The sequence below is a fragment of the Phytophthora parasitica genome (assembly GCF_000247585.1).
Source record: "Phytophthora parasitica INRA-310 unplaced genomic scaffold supercont2.60, whole genome shotgun sequence".
Classification (NCBI taxonomy): Eukaryota; Oomycota; class Peronosporomycetes; order Peronosporales; family Peronosporaceae; genus Phytophthora; species Phytophthora nicotianae.
The window spans coordinates 98,025-100,929 of record NW_008649046.1 but is presented as its reverse complement, the minus strand read 5'-3'; the positions used below and the strand labels follow the sequence as shown (position 1 = coordinate 100,929).

Here is a 2,905-nt window from a genome sequence, read left to right as displayed (position 1 = left end):
ATAACTCTGTCACCTTTTTGTGTTGGTTTATCTTCTATTTGAATCTGTTTCTTGATATGTGGTCCACTCTAATAAATGGTGGTGGTACAGTCCTGGTACCAAAAGAAGGAGATAGACGTGAAAGGACGTGAAAGCGTTTTAAATACACATTTCAAGAAAAAATCGAAGAATTACGAATTAATCCCCTGCAAGCTGCTGCAGCACTTCGTACTGCTATCCAGGAAAATGTACTAGAAGTATTTGCATTCACAGTGTAAGTCGCAGACGACCTAGTTAAATAACTCCATTATTTGTTTACGACTCATACTGGTAGTGACTAATCTTGAAAACGAGTCATTCTAAGATACAGTGCTGACTCCCTACGACCTAGAAGCTCCTTACCTGTCCACAAATCTCTCCTATGTGGCGGTTCACAGCGAGGTACCTCCACATTCCCTCCATCCCAGTCTCACTTCACACGTGGAACACCGACGTCTGCTCCTCTTGCCCTTGTTTGTAGGATGCGGCATGTTGAGCCTGTAGAGAACAGACCTTCTGAATGCAGTCCACAAGGAAGGTAAATCCACCATCTAGCTGTAGACCGTGACAATCCTCCCCGACTGACACTCGGCGCCCTCGTTGAGCCGCTCGGCCTAAAGCAGGTCGCACGGTACTATCAGTAGATGTGACCGGAACGCTCCCCGCCGGCGTTCCACTCGAGGTCTGATGCACAACCTTGACTTCTGACGGCGTTCCCATTGAGACCGGACTCGCAATCGTGATCTCTGATGGCGTTCCATTCGCACGTACTCCATGTAGACGCTCCAAGCGGACTCATTCCCTTCTTCATGACGGCCTATGCGTCCGGCAAACCTATCCCATCCTTGGTTAGCAGTCGAACCAAGTCTAAGTTTGGCGCCACAGCGATACTTCCAGTAGAACCGCATCTCATGGCTATAACAACCAACCCTAAAGACCGCCGCACTTCAATAGCCACACTCAACTGTAAACTCCATGTAGGTATCCAAAATCAACACAACTAGCAGCACACCCATCCAACCGCGTTGCACTTCTTTGATACTTTCGTATATCAATCGGGGCAAGTAAATAAGGATCGACAGCATTAATGACGCCAGTAAGTAGCCACACACTACCCAATCACCGATCCCGTCGACGACTGTCACTGCCGCTTCGCCTGTAGCTCGCACACACTTGTAGGACGACGCCCAATGTAGCCAAATCGCATACGCTTCGCACCATTTCAAACATAAGTGTCCAGTAATTCCAAACCGTGCCTCGTAGTCCCGCCGCACCGCGATCGGAATTAGAGATACCTTCAAAGCTTCCAGATAAGGTACACGTTCCAGTCCCGCCACAAACTTGGTGTATTCCAATCCGAATACGTCTACTGGAGAGGGGTTAGCTAGTTGATCTCCTCCTTGTAGTTCACCAGGGATCGCCGCCTCAAGGGCCTCCCCGACTGGAACGGCAACGTCGGTGGCGTTCCAGGCAGCCGTTCCGCCTGGGTCTGGCGTTCCCTTCCGCCCTAGCGTCTCCTCTACTCTTGTCACACCCAAGGGGGTCACGTCCCCCGTTCCCTTTAACGTCATCGTCCGCTCTTCGAGGGCTATTACCGCACGAAACGCCTTCAACGAATCCGTTCCAAGGATCGCGTCCACGAACAGGTGGTCAGTCACCACGAAAAGGAGCGTCTTCTCCAGCGTTCCGAGTGTCACCGGAAGGTCAATCCCTCCACTGACGCGGATCGCGTGCCCGGATACGCTGTCTAGCGTTTCCAGTGTAGGGTCTGAGTGGCTCCGAAGCACGCCCAAGTCGCCTCAGCATCCTTTTATCGACCAGACTCGCTATGGCGCCCGTATCTGCCAGCATTTCCAACGGGCAGCAGTCAATATAACCGTCCGATAGGGCCTGCATACCCACGACGCTGCAGATGACTCGCTTGCCCTGAGGCACGACGTCGTCGTCGCCCTCCTGATCATCACCGGCGTCCGCCTCGCGCAGCCCAGGCTTTCTTGGCCTCCTCGGGGCTCTACTCGCGCTCACCCTATAAACTTCGGGCGCCTCTTCGGCAACTACGTCCGCTCCTTCCTCGGTCGGCAACCGAAAGGTCACTTTTTTCTGCCTTTTCGTTGCGACGCTCGTCGTGACCGGGTCCACTATTTCTAGCGTTTCTCTCGCCCTGTCGCTCAATTTGATCCGAGAGCTTCAACCTCGCAATAGCGACGGGCCCAGCTCACAGCTAGATCCAGGAACGCCACCTTTTTCGTTCCTCCCACGTCATTGAGGTATTCGCGTAGCGACTCCTCGTCCAGACAATCTCCGGCCTCCTTGTCCCGCAACGGTGGAACGTCATCCTCAGCTCCATCGCTCTCTAAGGCTCTCGGGCCTCTTCGATGAGGACTCTTTTCCTCGTGCCGTTCCCGTTTTAGGTGTTCGTATACTCGGTTACGAATTATGGAACGCCATCTAAACGGCATTGTTCCAGCTTCCAATTCGGGGTTCCAAGAGACCAAGGCGGCAGTTCCATCGAGTCCTACACACACGTTCTGCATGAACTCGCGCCCTTCCTCGTCTCCAGTAGGCACCTCCGTACCCGTACTCTCGTCCTTGTCGCTCGACCATGTGCTCACCACAGGTAGCGACGTTCCTACGGACCCTCCAACCTCCCGGAAATCTCGGTTCGCGCGCTTCGCTTCTGTCGAGGTTTCCAACACGTTGGCGTACCAATCCAGCTAGTACTCGGGCGTTCTCATGTCTCCGGATGAGACCTCCCATGTGCGTTCCAGCACTTCCTCCGGTATTCCAAGCACGGAGCTCATATCCGCGAGCGTCGGCTGCTCCTGCCTCTTGGCGTTCCGCTTGGCACGCTGTAAAATCTTGTCTTCGTCCACCGGGATCAACCTTT

At 53.6% G+C, this 2,905-nt stretch overlaps 1 protein-coding gene across 1 annotated transcript; it reads right to left on the bottom strand.

Annotated features, from left to right (window-relative positions):
* Positions 1-965: 965 nt before the first annotated feature.
* On the bottom strand, positions 966-2,775 carry PPTG_23962 (hypothetical protein; the record flags this gene model as incomplete). The annotated part of the gene is made up of 4 exons (XM_008914394.1): positions 966-1,765; positions 1,842-2,088; positions 2,211-2,695; positions 2,769-2,775. 4 exons carry the CDS (start codon positions 2,773-2,775, stop codon positions 966-968), a joined length of 1,539 nt encoding a protein of 512 aa, XP_008912642.1.
* Positions 2,776-2,905: the final 130 nt, after the last annotated feature.